This window comes from Episyrphus balteatus, chromosome 4, assembly GCF_945859705.1.
Source record: "Episyrphus balteatus chromosome 4, idEpiBalt1.1, whole genome shotgun sequence".
Classification (NCBI taxonomy): Eukaryota; Metazoa; Arthropoda; class Insecta; order Diptera; family Syrphidae; genus Episyrphus; species Episyrphus balteatus.
Window position 1 is genome coordinate 48,646,065 of NC_079137.1, and position 19,489 is coordinate 48,665,553.

Genomic DNA, 19,489 nt, shown 5'->3' on the forward strand with positions numbered 1-19,489 from the left:
CTGTCAAGACTTATTCTTTATTTGCATAAAAAATGCTCCTGAATATATCAAATTATATAAGATTTGAGAATGACAGCACATATACATATGTAAATTTGATTTAATTAATTAAAAAAAAATTATTTTTCAATCTTTTATTCCTTATAATTAAAGTCTTACGTTTTCTACATTTTTAGTTGGATATTTTTTAAAACTGTAAAAAAAAAAAATTTAGTACGGTGTACCTAGTTAGTTGTACGTTGTACCAGTTGATACATTTTAAGACCAATCGGGTTCTTTTTCCTCATCTTCTTCCAGATGCCTATTTTCAATTCAATTGATTTCTGATAATTTTGCAATAAAATACGAATTTCTTTTACTATTTAGTTAATGATGTTCGTTACTTACAATAAAAATAAGCAGTCTTAGCTGATTCGACATTCATTCGGCGATGATCATTTAACATAATTTATTCCTTATATAAAAGAGCTTGTGTAATCCTTGAAGGGTCACCATGTAATAATATTTTTCAATATAAAAATTCACTTTATTATTTTATTCCTTTTCAAGACAAACTTTTGCACTTAATCTTTAATTTTCTTGTCATCCATCAAAAGGATACATTAATTCAAAATAAATTTTTCTTAAGTTTAAAAAAACTTCACAGTAAATCACCCTCGATTCTCGTCGACCCACATTCAAAGATACAAAATTCATTCGTTATAAAGTTTCGATATCGGAGGAAAAGTCTGAACATTTTCCAAAAACTAACACACACACCCAAACCGGCCAGTGCAAAATGGAAAAACCGATAAAATACAAAAAGAAAAACACACAAATCAAAAGTACCTAACCCTTTTTTTTTTTATTTTCTTTAATCGAACGATAAGATAGGCATAGGCATCCAAAAGATAGATTAAGTATCTTTCAAATCATTCAGAATACTTTTACAGTAAAAATTGAACACAAAACATACACCGGATGAGATAGGTACAAAAAAAAAAACGACCCAAAACAACAACGACACCAACGACGAACGGAAGACACTCCAAATCTCACGGAAGAACCAAACGATTTTGATGAAAAATCGAAGAAACTAGGAAAATTGAAAATCTCTCATATAGGAAATCCAATAAATAGTGTGGTGACAAAACGACAAAAACTACTCGTGTGTGTGTGTTGAATTTATAATTGTGTGTGGTGTGTATTTCAAAAAAAAAAATTGTGTACAAATGCAAATTTGTTGTTGTGGAAAATTCACTGGAAAAACGTCTTGCCACTGCGGTAGAACTGTTAAGACTGACTTTAAATACGACCGAAAGTTTTGTCGCCCATTTATGTCGTCGGTCGCGTGTATACCGTTGTTTCTGTAGTGCCTCACCAGCACCAGTTAGTTAGTTCACCAACCAAACCAACAAAATGCACAAAAACGAGCAAAGAAAAATAAAAAAAAAAAAAAAAACTGCCACTATCCACACTCAATCCATCCAAGTACACCAACGAGAAACGACCAACAACAGTGGCAACACCAACAACACAGCACCAACCAACAACCCCCACCCAGTTGACAATTTAGTTTCTTATATTTAATATGTATGGTGCGTCCGTCGCAGGTCGCATATACTCGCACCACACCGCACCAAGTCGATATAATGTTTTTCTGGTTGGGCGCGCAATGCGTATTTTTTTTGAGATACTTTTCGGCTTAATGTTAGGCCTCCTCAATCCAAAATCTATCCATGTGCCATCGCCATGTCGCGTTGTGCAATCGGAAAAAGAGTTTAGTCAACGTGCGTGTGAGCACAGGTGAATTGTGAGCGTGAGTCGCACGCGAGCACTTCTCAAACACCATCAACCTCTCATAAATTCCATTCCAACGAAGAACCGAAATAATGAAAGAAATTATTGATAAAACTCCACCTCACCCACATGTTTGAGTATCTTTGTATGATGACAATAAGATACACTCGATCTCAAACATGTTTTTTGTGGATATAAAAAGTCACAAGAAATGTTGCAGTTTGAATAGAAATTTTGGATTTATTTGAACATGTTTGTTACGAACTTAAAAATACAAATAATGCATTTTTGTGGATTCTATGTTTGGTTGGTGTTGTTTCTGAACTCTGAAGTAAAAGGAAATTTAAAGAGCTTCGTGTTGCACCCAAACTCAAGTGATTTAAAAAGTAGCAGAAATCTGTTAAGAATCTTATAGACTTTTCACTCGATTTATTAATTTGTATGGCTTCGATTGGGAAAATTGAAATGTTCAATTTGAAAAATTCCCTTATTTTGACAAAAAAATTGAAAACCTGAAATATCAGTTAAGCGAGATTGACTGTACAAAAATAACAAAAAATTGCAAAATCCGATAAGGTTTAATATAAATTGTCAATCAATTTTTTTTTATTTTAACTTCCACTTTTCTTGGACTTGAATGAATCGTTTATTAGCAGGTAGGATGACATGCCAAAAAAAATGTCAAATACAACTGGAAACAATTTTTTATTATTTTTTTCTGGTCGTCATAAATATTTACAATCCTCATTCAATAATAAATAAATTATAGCCTTTTGGCCGGATATTAACATAGCAAATGGACGTCACAACTCACAATAGAGGACATAAATGCAATTTGTCATGATGGTGGTTTCATTGACCTAGTGAGTATCTGCCTACCTTTTATTAATGAAAACACGAGCCATCAGAGATATAGGGAGGGACACATTCTTTTTCGATCAATGAATTTTACATTAACTGGGTCAACAGTCGTTCAATGTAACAGGGGGATTTTTTTCTTGTAGTGAAATTATTTAAATAAAACCTGAAGTTATAGAAAAATATATTTTTTTTATGAGGCATAATTAATTTATTAAAATAACATAAATTTTAAAAATTAAATAAAAAAGGACAGAGAAGAATTCATAGTTGTCACTCCACTCATATCGAAATTGCTCTCAACTACACGAGTAAGAAGAATTTTGTTCGGGAATGCTGAAGCATTTACTTCAGGATTTTCTCAGTTTATATAAAAAAACTTAAATTTAAAAGAAACCTTAGGTTTTCAACACTTTCATTTTTCGTCAAAAAGAACCTGTATTACCAAAAAGCTTGAGAAAAATCTGTTTTTATTTTAACAACAATCTATGTATTTTCAAAGATTTTTCAATATCAATTTTTTTCACATACGGGTAATTCCACGCAAGTTAACCACCAATAGGCAAAAAATCCAATTGAAAATATAAGAAATTAAAGGATGGTATTTAAATATTTATACATTTACAAATGAAATGAAATGAATGATCGAATGAAATGAAATGAAATGAATGAAAACCTTAATTAAAAAATTAAAAAAAAAAAATCATGTTTGCAATTCACACGTGGTAGAAGTGAAACCTTAAAAAATAATATTTCTTTGCAAAAATAAAAGACAAAATCTACCTATTTTGTATTCTATCACCTTTAAATCCGTGTTTTTTAAATGACAACCTATAATAAATTTTATATCATCTGAAAGCTTATTGCTTCAGCTCAAAATATTTATATCGACCATGTCTATACATCATCTACAAAAAGAGCTAGAATTTTTACAACCCAATCACTTTTCATCAAAAAAGCAAAAAAAAAATCAATCTTTTTTCTCTTCTAACACCAATAAATATATTTTTTTAAATGACAACCTTTGTTAAATTTTATATTATCTGAAAGCTAAGCCATCCTATATTTCTTTCCACAATATGCCTGTTTATTTACTATTTTTCCTGTACTTAGACTATAGTTTTCAGATCAATAACTTTCGACTCATAGGTACATCGCAGGACTTTCAAAAATATACCAAATTATTGGAAATTTGACGGTCTATAACTTTTACGGTTTAAAAAATTATGTAACTAATACTGGGAATGATATAATCTTAAAAAAACCTAAAAAAAAAATAAATTAAAACAACATAACCTCAAAACTATTGGCCGCTGAGAAAAATAATGTACTACAAAGAAAAAGATAATTACATTTTTAAATAACTTTGGTCTGACAACCATTTCTATAGGACCCATAGTTTTGGAGATATAGAGCGATTCGCGTTTTCCAAAATGGCAGATTTCGCCAGGGGGGTGGCGACCCGAAAACCAGGACTTAAGCTTTTCTAATACCCCTCTTTCAGATTTGAAAAATTCAGGCGTCCTGTATTACGTTCCACGAAAAAGTCTATCTTTCCTGTACTATAGTAAATTATTATTTATTGTGTAAATAATAGTTAAATATTTGAAAGGAGAATGGGCATTTTGGACGTTGAGCGGCCATTAATAAAATTGGTATCAAATGAAAGGACTATAACTTAGGAAAAACTTTTACTATGGACGTTTCGCAGTATTGCGTTAAGAATGTAAGAAAATGCAGTATTAGTATCGTTAATGCATTATTCAATGTATGAACGACAAATTGGTTTATATTTTTATTTGGAACATAAAATATGATGCTCTGTCATTTTCCCTGAGTCTGAAGTCATTTTTCTTGAAAATCCGACCAATAGAACTCATAATATAAGATTTTTAAGACAATCACTTCAAGATTTTGTTCGAAAGTTTTCAAACAATTCAAAAAACCGCGCAACGTCCACATTCCATACAAACTTGCCCATTCTCCTTTGAAGTTATTGATTTTTTCTTTAATGTTTATAAATTTTTTATTATAGTGTTACAAAAATATGTCACACCCGTTACATTTTCGAATTGTTATAAAACCACTTATTGAAAACGTAATAAAAAGAAAAACTCCTTTTATATTGAATACGATATCCACTATATTTCAATCAAAAATTCAAAATATGGCTTCTAAAAGTCACTGAAGCAGATTGAATCGATTTTCTAACGTCACACCCGTAACACCTTAGGTATATTAGGAGATTGTGACGTTGAAAACCAATTTAACAAAATGTAATTATAAAAATATATGAACAACTTAATACATTAGTTGTCGAAGCTATTAAATACCTACCTTATTTAGTGAATAGAACACATGTCAAGAACAAAAAAATTAAGTACGTATGTGTCACAACTGTTACAATGAAAAAACTTCCCTTTAAGACATTGAATTTTGATAGTCCTAGATGGAGTCTTTTAAATAAAGATGTTTTTCAAACAGTTAATTTTAAAAAGGAGTTTTGTTATGTTTTCACTTTACAAAAAAATCTGAGTAAAAGTTTTTAAATTTTACATCGATAAACAATAATTTTTGTCTAAAAAGCGTTTCGTTGTTTTTTTTTTTTTAAGAAATGTAGGGAATATTTGTACGTCATCTTTTTGTAATGACAATCTGTTTGCATATTTTTAAAAAGAATGATTCACTTTCGGTTTTTCATTTAACATTTTAACACAACATAATCATGAAATTCTAATTGATTTTCTTATATTTTTCATAAGTTTTAATTTTTCAAATACCTATAAATTTCAAATGCTCTTAAATTTCGAATCCATGTGAAATTCCTACGAGCTCAAAAGTGCACCATCAATGTCAATAGTTAATAAATTCCAAAATAATTCCATAAATCTTTCCAACTAAACGTTTTTCGGATATCTCATTGAAACAAAAAAAAAAAAAAATGAACCAATTTAAATGAACAAAATATCGTGACACGGAAAAAAATATTTATATAAATGATTTTTTTTATAAATAGAAAAAAAAACAAACGATTTTCTATAAATGTAGATCACAAGAAAAAAATGCCATTGTAAAATCATAAATATTTATAGTCAAAAGCTTAATTGAATAATGAGAACCAAGATACAATAACAACAACAACAAATCTAAAGCCCACCAGTCACAAGAAGAATAAAAAAAGTATCAGCCAAATTCAAAAAAACTGTGCTGCCACACAAACATTCCACAATAATTCACATCAACGAATAAATGTGACCATTTTTCTTATATCGGTGGGGCGGCCGCCTGGACTTGATGATGGCGATGGCTGGCGGCGGCAATGACGACGACGTACGGTGGCGGCGCAGCAGCCGTCTTAAGGGCATTCCACTCTTAACAAATTTGTGTATCTGCGTATATAGGAAAAATATTTAATATCTCTATGGGAAAATGCCAACGAATTTCGGATGCAATTATAATAACAACGACGAAGACGACGTTGCTCCAGATAAGCATTGAATATGACAAGAGAATAATTTCCAAAGATTTCGAATGCGAGAGTGGGCGGTTGGTGGTATGGTCGACATGACGAACTTATGGTCATATTGTTGCCATATAAACGCTTATTGATCTTCCAACTGACAGAAAAGAAAAAAACAACAACAACTGTCAATTTGAATTATAACGTAATTTAATTAACATGCTACTTTTAATATGGAAATCTAAACACACATCTATCGAGAGAGATATCAGATGAAAGAGGAAAGTGTATAAAAAAAAATGTAAGGCGTTACATGCATTTGAACAGGTGGTAATAAGCCTTCGTGTGTAACGTTGTGTATCTTTCAGATTGGATCGGACCTTGTAGCTGTACATCTATAAGTTTGTTGATTTTTCTGGTTTACTATCATTTTCGATACAAAGTTTTTCTATCGAAGTTATAAAACCCAGATAACAAACACTCCTCACGTTTTTTTTTCGTTTTCAAACCCTCCACAGACCCCCTTTTTTCTATCAAAAATTCTAAATCCATCTATCATAAATAGGGCTATACTTGTGTTGGATAAAGATATTTTTTGTTTGTATTTTTTTTTTTTTCAAAGCTCTGTCTGAAAACATATTCCATTGAAAGATAAATATCTTTGGAAAGACCTGAAATTAATCGTCAATAAATTTGGGAAATTTTTTTCTTTCTTCATTTTTTTTTAGATTTTCAAAAAATTATTATCTTATTTGAGTGATTTATTTGCAGTGGTCAGTCTCGAGCAGCGGAGTCTCGTCGATCTCTCACTCCCTCACAAGCTTATTATATTTTTTTATGGAAAGTTGAAGACGCTTGAGTGTGGTAAGTTATTAATTACCATTGATTAAGCTGAAAGATGTGTCTTATTTAAGGGGGCGATATAGGAATAGGTATAAAAGGTATGGTACACTTGTTTGGATAGCGCCTCACCTTTTTTTAATGGGAGGGGAAAAAACGCTCTTCGCACGCGTATCTGTGACACTTGGAGTGTGGTGGTGGCGTGGATGGCTTAAAGGAGGTTATTTATTATTGAAATTTATCATTATTTTGAATCTTTTGTTTTTTTTTTTTTTTTTTAAGTATTGGTATATTCAAAAAATTATGATGAAGACATCATTCTGCATATGAAATCAGATGAACAAAATTAATAAATTTCTTTTTGAGAGGATAAAAGTGAGAGATGTTTGTTTTGGTTTTTGTTTCTTTTTTTTTTTTTTGTATTGTTTTCATTTATGATCAATTTATGTGGGGGTGTTTGGTATTATTTGTTTTTGTTGTTGGCACTTTTATATTATCTTATACAGTTTGTGGAGTGAATTATGAATTTCTGGAGGAATTTCGCAACCTTGATGTGTTTTGTGTGCGATAAAATTTGAATTTCAAATTTTAATTTACAATTATGCCAGATGATGATGGTCGTGACAGGTGGTCGTTTTTTGTATGGAATTTTTGTGTTGAAGATGAAGGAGGTTTTTAATGAGACAAATATAATTTTTGGGGAGTTTTTGAGTTGAGAGTTTATGTGAGAAACACTAAGATATTGAAAAGGGTGGAAGTGTAAAGTTTTGAAAGCACTTACCAAACTATTAAGAACTACTTACACATAGAATCAATTGAAATTAGGCCATTGTGACAAACGTCTTTTTGATTTCACACATATTGTGCTTTGAAAAAGGAACTTCATAGTGAGATTATAATCTTTTCGACCGTTGTTAAGTTAATGAAGCATTCTTAAGTAGCTTATTTCGTAGCTTATTTCTTAATTTTTTTTTTAGGAGTTCTTTTTTACTTGACATTAAAACTGTTGTATAGTCAAAATATAAAGGTGTTTGGTTTTCATACCGAACCATAACAAAAGGCACAACGCCTAACGCGCTTTACTAAAAATGTGGTAATCTCCTCAGTATGCCTCAAATCCTGTGAAATTCAAAAGACCAGGACTAAATATGTGAAATTTCGACTGTCCAGTAGTTAATCCAAAGGCAACACCATTCATTATTTGCTTCACCAAGGAATAAAATGTTCTTACCAAAAAAAAAAATGTATTTGAAAATAAAAGTTACGCATACACCTCAGTGACCCTTTGAGTTAAAACTTACAAAATGCTTTACAAATAATCATTTTTATCAAAAAAAACAAAACCGACTTCTATGATTCAAAACGGGTTTTTTTTTAATAGTTCCTATGGCTTTAACTGAACGAAATTGAAATGGGACCACACTGCAGCCACTAGCTTTCCAATACAAAAAGAATTATCAAAATTGATTGATTCTGTCCAAAGTTATGCGGTAACAAACATAAAAAAAAAAAAAAAACAAAAAAAAAAAAATACAGACGAATTGAATACCTCCTCCTTTTTGGAAGTCGGTAAAAAAGGAAAAATCAAATTGGTATTTTTTATTTATTTTTGCTCTGTTAAATTATAAATTAATGACTGTGTTTTCATGGCAAAACGTCAAACCAATAATAGGAATCTTAAATTTTCACTTAAATCCACAAGAAAAGCTTTGGGTTATAGAAGTTGTTCTTTTACCATTTGCTTGGTTTCAACTTAAAATTTTCTTTTTCGTTTAAAAAACGAAATTTCCATAAAACCTATTTTCAAAAAATTGATTTTGAAAAAAAAAAAAAAAAAAATTGAAATATGTATTTTATAAAAATTCAAAAATATGTTTTTTGAAAATTTTGTATCCAGCCATTATTTTAACGTTTCTGTTTGTGTTTTGTTTAAATCGTCTATGAAATTCATAAATACCGTTCTATAGCTCTTGTGTTATACTACTCGCAAAAACTTTCGAAAAAAGGTAACTTTTTGATTCCCGTAGTTTTGGTCATAAAATAAATTTCAATTTCTTCTCTTAATTCATCATTGTAATTTCATGTCGGATTGTTATCCCGAGTTCCATTTTTTTTTCGAACCTTTAGCTTGCCCTATATTGCAAGTATTAATAAATGTAAGTGAAATAAAAGGTACGCATACGCCCCAGTGACCTTTTGACTTAAAACTTACAAATCGCTGAAATAGAAATCGAAACAGAGTGATATTTTTTCAACTGTCTCTGAACTATTAAAGGATAATTATAATGAAGGTGTTTTAATAGAAAAACGTCAAACTAATAATATTAACTTAAAATTTTCAATATAATCGTAAAGAAAAGTGTGGATTTATAATCGTCATTCTTTTAGCAACTTTATTGAAAGATTAAGTCGAACTCTACATTTGAAATATAGAAATTTGAGTTTACAGAATTTTTAAATACAGAATAAAGCGTTGCTAGCAAAATCATTTTGCAAACAAATTCAATTTTTAGTTTGTTGAAAATCTTTTGAAGACTTTTGATTCCACTGTCAATTTATATTCAAAGTTAAAGTATGTATAACAACAACTTCTAAAACATTATTTGTTATTTATAAATATAAATAAATATTTTATTTTACCAAGGGTGAACTACCTTAAACACTAATCTTTATAATTGTCATGCAAAATGAATATAATAATCCACAATTTTTCTCACGCCACATTCTCACTGTGCGTGTACGCACACAAAAAATGTATAAATTATTTTATTCTAATTTTAGAAGTTGGGTAAGTCAAACACTTCACCAACACAGGTGTCTGGATTTCCCTATAAAGTTTATTTTAACTTCTAGGACACACACGTTTTATTTTATATCTTTCTTAAAAAAAAAAAACACACTTGACACTGGAATTCCGAAAAAAAAACTCTACCACCACCTACAACAATAACAAATATTTTAATCTTTAAAGGCCATACAAACAAAAAAAAAAAAAACAAAATTTGATGTCGTGAAATCGATAAAAAAAATGCCTGCCAAAACCACCCAAACAAAAATGAAATGGATTATCGCTAATCATAATGTTTGACAATTTTTAATTTCCTTTGAGAAACATAACTTGTGACTTCTGATACCTACCCTTGGTGTGAACAGCTGGATTCGGGGCAAATAAAAAAAAATAAAAGAAACAAGCTTATTAAGATCTGTGCTATCGATATTTTTGCTAGACAATAATTTTATTCTAGATAAAATTAGCGGCGCTATTTATACACCTTAAAAAAAATTCCCTACATTTTTTTTACCTACTTAAGAAACGCATAAATTCTAACCAATCACTAAGTTTAGACAACAACTTGAGTTTATTTTGTTCACAGTAACCATAAGATAAAATAAAAGTGACATAATTTTTAAAAAATGTTAAATATTTACAAAAGTTTCCATAAACAAAATTTCAAAAATAGAACAATTTAAAAAAAAAAAAATTCTTGTTTATTTAAAAAATTCAATATTTTCAACTAGACTAAACCGGTTTTTTAATACCAGGAACAACTCAGATATAAAAAATAAAGAAAATCTGTCAAGCTTCCATACATATTTTAGCAGCTTGTATACAATGTTTGCTTATATTTTGTTAACTTCTAAAGTTTAAACTATTGCAGCCTCCAAGACTTGAGTCTAAGCAAATTACAACAATCTGGCGCCAAAGCTTTGTAACACATTTTATTCTATGTAAATATTAGAAACAACGTTTAAATAAATTGTCAAGTCTTGACAATTTTAGGTTGGTGTTAAAAATTAGCACCACTCTGAGATGTTGTTACGCAAATCAAGTGTCAATTGCAACTTGTTTCAATGATATGGAAGTTAAACATATTGCAACAGAATTTAAGAAGAAAGTTGCGCAAGAAGTTGATATTGACTTGATGTTTTTGTTTATTTTCTTTTTGAATAGAAGCTTGGATTAAAGTTTATAAACAAAAATAGATAACAAATACAATTCCCATAACAATGTCATGTAGAATGAGACATCAGAAAAATTGATTGATAACTACTGCAACTTACGCACACAGAAGTTATGTTACGATTTTAATCGAACGTGATTGTGAAATTTGAACATGGCTTCCGACATAACTTCTTGCGTTACTTTTCATTATTGGTTTGGAGAAATTGAAGATACAAAAAGCGGATAGGCATGAACTTTGAAACTAATTTAGAACAAAACTTCAATGACGACAATGGAATTGTTTATGAGTTTTAAGACATGTATTGTAACTGATTTTATCTGGATGTTTTGGATAAAACGTAAAGACAATTTTTTTTGGTTAATGACGCTAATGAAAGATAATTTTTATCAGTTTTTGGTTTTGTTTTTAATTTTAAGCCATTAATGATAAGTTTTTGACATTATACTCATAAGTAGATTATATGTATTTGAAGCCAAGTACGCTGTTGCTGAAGAGAAACGAAAATTGTTCTAAAGAGTTGAAAAAACTCTTCTGGAACAAAAAAAAAAAAAAAAAATAGGTGGCCAGTAAAATATGAGTGATAAATGATTGAAAACAAATGATTGAAAACTTTCCAAAATTTCTACGACAGAAAGGAATTTTGTTATCAAGCTGCGTAGTGTGAAGTGAAAAGCATAACAAAATTTTCGTTTACGATTTCATTGTGTTGGTTTTGTATGAACATTTTGTTTCCTATGACCCACTCAGGAACCTGGTGATATTCAAACGTTAACCAACCATGCTAACTTAATCAAGCGTGCATGTCTTCGTTTTTCTCAATTTTTAACGCGCGCTTAATTGTGATAGGCCTAAAAAACAAAAAATAAAATACATAGTAGGTAGATAAACAAAATTTAAGAGGTGATTCTTGGGTATATTCTAAGAAAAAAATTGTTTTTTAGTCTTTTTATTAAAAAATTAGTTTTCAAAATCGAAATTTTGAAAAAAAAAATATAAAACAAAATTTCGAACAAATTTTTTTCAAAAATTGTATATAATTAAGTACTAATTCAATTTTCAAAATGTTTAAATGTTCTTATTTGTTTTTATACAAAAACAGAAAACTGGATGCAAAAATGTCTTGTCGTTTTCGATAAAGGAAACAAAAATAAAAACTTCTTTTTTTTTCAAAAAAGTCCTTTATTTTTTGTTGTATGTGATTAAATAATTAAGAACATTTAATTTTAAAAAACTAAATTAGTACTTAATTAAATACATACATTTTTTTTTTAATTAGTTCAAATTTTTTTTTATTAATTTTGTTTTGCAGAAAAAAATTCAAAATTCACCTTTTTGAAAATTTTGACCATTACTTTTGAGTTTAAGTTTCTAAACAAAATCTTGAATTATTTTTAAAACGGTTTGAGTGACAAATTTTGTTTAATGTCTCCACTGGCCTGATCACACCTTTAGTGCACTTTTGAAACTTTATGTTGAAATTAAAATACAATATTAATTTTTGCGAAGCAAATTAGCACTTAGTAACAATTTTGGACATACAAAAATAATAATTTTCCTATTTTCGTCGGCTTATTTTAGCGGAATTTTTAATAACAAAAAACTGTTAAGGCTGTAACAGCAAAGTTTGTGGAAAAGCATTTGAAAAGCTACAAATTTGTAGGTCAGTCAAACCCATTGTTTTTAATGATTTCAAATTTTGTCCGATTACTTTAGACTCATTTTGGCGGAAAATTCAATAACTCAAAAACAATGCGAGCTACAAATTTTTGGTTTGCCCAACAAATTAGTATTTAATTAGCTACAATTTATGAGATTTTTTTTTTGATTCAGCCACAAAGTATCCACCAAAGTAAGAGACGGTAGAAATTCTTTGAAGAACCATTTCAAGTCGAGTTTAAGTCCATTCAATTTTTGATTACAATACTTTCAAATAAATTTTTAACATAATTTTTGAAAAAAAAAAAAAAAAAAATGCTTTTTGGTACATAATCGAGCTTGATTCAGCTGCTGAGAAAATTCATTAAAACCTAAAGTTTCGCTGTAAGAACTTTAAATTGAAATTAAGTTGAATTGAAATCTATTTTACTTCCGCAAACCGGAACCTCAAACAAAATATTTATACTTGTTGAAATATTTGGAGGTGGGTGCCCCGAATATGGACTTATTACAAAATACCTGTATTTACCTTCTAACTTCTATTTAAATAAACCTTCAATCGGATATCTTGTTTCTTTCAGCCCACCTACAACTTGATAAATAGGTTTCTAGGTACTTTTTATGAAAAAAAAAAGATTATTATCAAAACCAATAAAAAAAACTCAAAGTTAATTCAAAATTCTTTAACTAATTTTAATCCGCATCTCTGAGAATGCAAATTCAAAATTTCCATTGACACGTTTCCCTAAACTCATAGATCTCGTGATCATAAAAAAATACTAATTTGACTTATTTATGATTGGGAGTTATAGACGACAAGTTTGGTGGTAAACGCGACAACTTCACAACGACGACGACATCCAACAACCAAAAATAAAAATAAATTCAATTTTGGGCTTGTTTGGAATGCTATAAAAATGGAATTATCGTTAGTTATAACTTAAAAAGTAAAAATTATTATGAATATTTTAAATAAATTGGCTACTGAATAATGTAGTTGATGGAAGACGATTTTCAGCTTAAAAAAATTATTAATTTTGAAAAAAAAAAAAATGTTGCAGCAACATATTTATATTGCATTAAATGTTGCAAAATATGTTTATAACCTTAAACTAACCATTAAAATTCATGTAAATTCCTACCTGAAATTTTAAGTTTTTATATTAAATTAAATTAAACAAAAATAAATGTATAGGTAGTATTTTTAAAATTTGCATAAATCAGTTTTTTCTCTAGCGTGTAAATGTCTACACCATCAGCCACGAGTTAAGATTAGCATAATACAATTTCATAAATGGCATGATGTGTGTTATTTATTTGATAGTTTTATTAATAATAATTTTCGTTTTTGATGTTTAAACCTATTTTATGTGTTAGGTTTTTTTTTTCTTTATGTGAAAGTAATTTTTTGTTTCCATGAAATTTTGTGGGTCAGCTAAAATTTTGGAAAACCTAACAACTCTGATGTTAAATATTTTGAATCGTAAATTAAATATTCGTACGAGTATTTTCTAAAAATTAACATTAAATTTTGAGTTTTATAATGGCGACAGAATTTTTTAACTCACGATCCATAGAAGGTAATTGGTAGGAGTGGAATTTCCGTTTTAGGAACGTACAGGGATGTTGGAAAAGCCTTTATGAAGGGGATTTAATTTTTATGCGTCCACATGCGGCAATTTGTATACAAAACAATGGCGCACGTTCTTCCATTCCGGGTCGTGAATAATACCCATTTCAAGTATAAATCACTTCTTTATTGGGTTCGGGTAGCCTCCTACTTTTTTTTTTCTTTTTTGGTTAGTATAATTACGGCTTCTTTCTAGGTACCGTGTGCGATTCAGTAGCAGATTTCTATACCATCATAATCCCACTACACTTTATTTACATCGAAGTAATCAGATTAAGTCCATTTAAACGAATTAAAGGACCTCTCTCTATTAAGATTGACACATCCGTTTAATGGACTTCAACATCGACAAAGCATTTTTGAAGTTGTTGGTTCAGATAAAAGGATTACATATAAAAATACTTGAACTGTTTGTTTGAAATGGTGGGTGGGGTAAACTGTAACAATTTCGTTACTAATCTCTATTGTGTGCGTTTATATATAGTTTAACGCACAAAATATAACAATAGATGGCACACTTCTTATTTCTCGTATACCTTCACTTTGAAAGAGTGCAATTCAAAGGACAATTCACACAATAAACACAAATAGGCGGGTATAAGTGTTGTATAGAATGAAATGAATGAATAAGAAAAATGTATCGTATTTTCTATATAGAGTGGACTCTATTTTTATTGATCCTTTTGTTTGTAGTTTTATGTGTGCCAAGTGTTGTCAATCAGGACGAATTTCGAATGAATGTGGTTTAACAGGCTCATTTTGGGTTCCTCCTCAATTTTATTGGTGTATCGATGAGGGTCGATCTTTTGACGTACTTACGAATATGGAGGTGGAAAAAAAACCACACATACCAGGAAGGACATCCGGGAGGGAATATGTATATATATAATAATGAAAGGAAGGAAAATAATAAGTACCTAAGTACGTTGGTAAACCAATTCTATATTGTGCAGGTTGATTGTTACAAAATACATATTTTTTTGTTCAATGAAGGGGGTGTGCCCCCACAGAATTGCTTAATAAAATTTATTAGAAGTAATTGAAATAGTCAATGACAGATGTTAGATGGAATAAAAGAGTTTTGGTGCGAAAAGTGAATAAATTTTGCTTAGGATGAAATACATTACTGTGTGTATTTCCAAAGAATTTTTTGTATTGTTACTACAAATTATACCTACAATAGGGCAAGTATTATTTTCGTGCCAAGGCTTATTTCGAGACTTTTATTAAAAACTTTCTCAAAAATGTGAAAGACTTTTTCTCACATTTAGTGGAGATGGTTTTTATGGAATTCCGAAAGTTTTTTTTTTGTTTTTTGTTATCTCTTTTAAGATAACTTCCACAATTTAATTTTTGAGACATTTGTCGAAAACGACTCTAACGATCTTAATAAAAACATTTTAAGTGTTGCTTTTTGCATTTAGTATGTTTTTTAGAGAATTATTTTTAGAGGACCATTATTGACGGAGCATCCCAAAGAAGCCTTATTTTAATTTCTGATTTCACGATCAGTCCAAATTCAAGTACCTATTGTTTTAGTACAATTTTTTTTTAAATATCTTTTTTCAAAACTTGCCAATTAGGCCAGGGATATTTCTAAATTGCATGGGAATATTTTGAGTGAAAGGGTGTTTTTTTTTTTAAGGGAAAAAGAACGTTGTGCAACAAGTACCAAAACACCCTGTTAATAAAATGGTACAAAAATTTAAAAAAAATTGGTTAAAATATTTCGACGGTCATGGGTGTAAAGGGTGTTTTTTTTTCTATAATCTCACTAAAAGTAGGTATGGTTGGTTAACTGCTCTCCTCCTACAAAATTTTAACATTCTTAATATATCCTGACTTTTTGACTTGGTGAAACAACTTGGCATTTTATTTTACTTAAGCTCTTAAACAACAAGACGACAACACGGTGGTGGGCGGGTACGTGTAAATCTTTCACAAAGAAATTTTTTTGTTTAATGAACTTGACTCCTGACACGCAAGCAAGGATAAAATTTAATTCATTTACTAAACATCATTCAAGGCCCCCGTTTGTGTGCGCTCTTTAACGACTGTTGCAAAAATTAAATGTCTCTAATAACAAAAATATATCACGCAACCTTTAACTTTTTACCCTCTCTATGTTGTTATGGTTTTTTTCTTCCTATTTTTGCTACATACACATATGCCATTCAATCCTAAACAAACATTGTATATGTGTAGTGTACCAATATAGCCATGTAAATATTTGACAAATTAATGCATTTCTTTTTCGATTGAGGAGAGTTCAAGAACTAAACTGAAGCAACGAATTGATATTGTAAGCAAAAACACATAAAACCCAACAAAAAAAAAAAAAAGTAGGAAAAAAACAAATTGCAATTCCTTCGGGGGTTTGAAGTAAGTAAAATATTTGTGGCATCAATTCATGTGTGTGTGTATCAGTTTCCTTCCGTGTTTAGTGTTGTATAGATGCTTATATGGACTTTGTGAGTCACATTATCCTGCAAAATGTTCGTTTTGTTTTCATTTCCTTTCTGTTCATATAAGTAAACTGCAAACTCATCCCCTGGGGGATTCTGTGTGGTTGTGGGCTTTTGTATAAGAATATTTATAAGAAAGTAAAAGAGGAAAAAAAAAAAAGAATTCCTTGCATTACTGTCCTGCTTTCTTCTGTTTCTTTTCTACTCTCAATCAATCTTTTTTCTAACCGAGGCCAGTTCTATATAGCCAGCTCTATATAACATTTCCGGTGACCATTTTTATGTACCCAGGAAGTTAGTAGTCCATAAAAACTTCTAAAAGAATACAGAATAGTAATGTATTTCTTCTTCTTATCTTTCGTTTGGTATAGAAAACATTGCATGATTTCATTAAAAATGTTAGGTATATGTTTTGGACTTGCGGACTCCCTGAACACAGGAAGAAAAGAATTAAACACCCTAAAGGCTTTCGTTTTGGGAGGTTTGTCGATTAGAAAGCATTTCAAAAGTCATTTACTCCCATATGATACTTTTTAAGACCTCTTTCTTTTCTGTGTAAATGATAAAAGGTTGTTGGGTTTTATTTTTACTCATTCCGGGAACGAACCCCACTGCGCCTATATTTAATGAGGCAATTGCACGCAAATGTTAGTTATGTTCTTGTTTTTTTATTTGGAATAAAAAGGGGAGCTTATTTGGATTATATTAAGGTCTAGTTAATCCCTACTGTATCCAGGGAAAAAATTCTAATCATTATTCTATTATTCAAATTATATGGTTGGCAATTATATTAACGGAACACCATGGGGGTTGTGTTGTTGACGTATGATTGCTTTTTGGGAGATTTGTTTTAGGGTGACACACAAAGGTCTGAATTATGAAGTGAAAAACGATTGGAACCGAAACGCGGAACAACCTTCAAGGATTTTATTGTACACAGTTTTATAATAAAAAGGATGTAAGGGTGATTAAATGTGCTAATTTTGTTCATCGTTAAACGACATGAAATAAATTACTTTTTGGAGTTGTTTTTCCTTTAAGTAGGTCCTAATTCATTTGAAAAAAATTAGAACACAAGAAATTTATATTGCGTGGGAGCTTTGATACTTTTTAAAATTGTTTTCAATGAAAAACAAAAAATATGGAAAACAACAAAACAAAATTGATTGGCAAACAATTCAGCACGTTTATTCGTAAGCATACAAACATAAATATTTTATTTTTTATAAATGCTTACAAGACAAAATCATATTATTATGCTGAGACGGATGACAACTTTTTTTATGTTTTATGTTTTTTTTTTTTGGTAAAAAAAATATAAAATTAATTTGTAACACGCAATAACCGTATCAAATTCTGAGAATTTAATTTTTTGCAAAAATAACACAAAAATAAAGCGAAACTAGGAATATGATGACATAAACTGAAACAACTTATAGCCAACAATATTTTTATATTTGTACGTAGGTATGTTAAAGGTGTTGAATTGCAACTTGCCCAAATGTTGTTAATCACAATTTTACATGTAACTCAAGTCTACGGCGTATTTTATTTCACATTATATTGTTGATTCAATAAAAATAGAATGGGCAGGTGTAGAGGTTGTATATTAGTTTTGCATTGTAAAGCGTTTTTTTTTTTTTAAATTTGTTTTGAAATTTGACTGCACCCACAATTAAATTTTTTTTTAACTGCGTAGTTAAAGATTTTATTGAGAAACTCGTAAAAAAAAAATTAAGAACAAGTTATTGGATTTAATAGGTAAAAATAAACTAAAATAATTTGGAACAATAATGATTGCATTTCACATTTTGCAGCTATTGGCCATTTTCAAATTCTAAGAATCAATTATGAAATGGCCTTTAAGGTTTTGTAGATCTGCATTTAAAGTAAAAGAGTAATAAACTAAAAAAAATACTGAATTCACATTTTTCTTTTGTAACTAAACTACACTGAGAGAAAAATAATTTGAAATCAACTAAAACCACTTTGATTTGACCATAAATAATTTTATAATCAAAGTTGAACAACGATAATTGAAAGAGGTTTTAAATCATAAAATATCCTTAAAACAAAGATGTCTAAAAAGCGCCAATTTAAAAAAAAGGAAAAAAAAACAACACTTGGCGAGTTTTCACATTGTTGAAAATTAATGTGCTACATTTTTTGACATTTCAGTTTAAAGAGAAAAGCGTTCCAAATTTAGTATTTGAAAAGGATTATATGTACCTACCTATATTAGAGTGCTTCTTAAAAACAAAATTTCGAAATTTTAATGGGACACCCTTTCATTTTGCTCTCAAGCCTTAAATATAAATTGGGTAAATTTTGGTCCAGTTTAAACACGTTTTAGGGGTCGCTACCATAATTCAAAGTTTTGAAAAACACAGCGAATTTTGTTTTTTTTTTTCTCAGAAAATTTTAAAATTTGTAATCAGAATTAAATACGTTATTATTAATAGTACAGGAAAGATAGACTTTTTCGTGGAACGAAATACAGGACGGCTGATTTTTTTCAAATCTGAAAGAAGGGTATTAGAAAAGCTTAAGTCCTGGTTTTCGGGATGCCAACCCCCTGGCGAAATCCGCCATTTTGAAAAACGCGAATTGGTCTATATCTACCAAACTATTGGCTTGACCGAATAAGTTACTTCACTAAAATTGTAGGTAATATAAATATCTTTTCTTGTGCATTCACAGTTTTCCTGCGAGGACAACACTTTTGAGGTTATGTCGTTTTATTTTTTATTTTTTTCGGTTTTTTCTATTTTTCTCAGTTACATAATTTTTTATCATCGTAAAAGTTGTAGAGCATCAAATTTCCATTAATTTGGTA

General features: G+C 29.5%; 1 protein-coding gene across 2 annotated transcripts in view; it reads right to left on the minus strand.

Moving 5' to 3' along the window:
• The window catches only part of LOC129919725 (putative uncharacterized protein DDB_G0277255), a 177,279-nt gene that overhangs the window by 65,766 nt on the left and 92,024 nt on the right, over positions 1-19,489 (minus strand). Inside the window, exon 1 of one of the 2 annotated variants that reach the window (XM_056000706.1) lies at positions 388-1,410. The exons of the other annotated variant lie outside the window; for it this stretch is intronic. Coding sequence (XP_055856681.1) covers positions 388-420 — 33 coding nt within the window. The 5' untranslated portion in view covers positions 421-1,410. Of the gene's footprint in view, positions 1-387; positions 1,411-19,489 lie in introns of those variants that run through there. 2 annotated transcript variants of the gene reach the window in all.